The sequence below is a fragment of the Triticum dicoccoides genome, chromosome 5A (genome assembly GCF_002162155.2).
Source record: "Triticum dicoccoides isolate Atlit2015 ecotype Zavitan chromosome 5A, WEW_v2.0, whole genome shotgun sequence".
NCBI lineage: Eukaryota > Viridiplantae > Streptophyta > Magnoliopsida > Poales > Poaceae > Triticum > Triticum dicoccoides.
Window position 1 is genome coordinate 423,131,860 of NC_041388.1, and position 675 is coordinate 423,132,534.

At 47.7% G+C, this 675-nt stretch overlaps 1 protein-coding gene across 1 annotated transcript in view; it reads left to right on the forward strand.

The window, feature by feature from the left end:
* The first annotated feature begins 490 nt into the window (after window positions 1–490).
* LOC119302004 overlaps window positions 491–675 on the forward strand; it is a 9,429-nt gene continuing 9,244 nt past the window's right edge. Inside the window, exon 1 of the mRNA XM_037579013.1 lies at window positions 491–674. Coding sequence (XP_037434910.1) covers window positions 622–674 — 53 coding nt within the window. The 5' untranslated portion in view covers window positions 491–621. The remainder of the gene's footprint in view (window position 675) is intronic.

Sequence of the window (675 nt, forward strand, 5' to 3'; positions counted from 1 at the left end):
CCATATTTACACATTAAAAAAACTGAAATTATTCGACAACATCCATATGAGGTATGTCTACAACTAAAAAAAAAAACTAGCTCAAAACTTGATGTACATTTAGAGATTCAAAAAAGGTAAATTTGAATGTGATTAGTAGGGGCTTTGGGTGAATAGTACCTTTACACTATTCACATCCAATTTTGTGTTTTTTTATTTCTATTAATGTAAGTCGAATAAGGAGCTGAAATTTTTTGAGGTTGTACCTCAAACATTGATGTATGTCTATAAGAAATCTGAGAATGTTTGAACATGTTTTTTTTTCATTTGCAACGCACCGGGTATATTTGACAGTGATACTCTCATGACTCGTCGTGAAGATTAGAAGTAGCGTGTGGTAACCTTCTTGCTGACTAGACCCAAGAGCGTCTGTGGTCGCCAAACCGACACGAGCCGAGCGGCCGAGCCCGGTCCAAGCGTTCAACCCCGACTGTCCAGCCCGCTCGTCCCGCACGCTTTCCCCTCCTCCAAGCTTTCCCCCACCGGCCTCCCCCGTCTCCTGCCCCCACCCATTCGCCGCTGACCCCCCTTCCAGAACCTTCCAGAAGCGAACGAGAGAGCCCGCAGGGGCGGCGCAGGGGCATGGCGATGGCGACGCACACGGGGGTCGCCGCCTCCAAGGTCCTCATCCTCGTC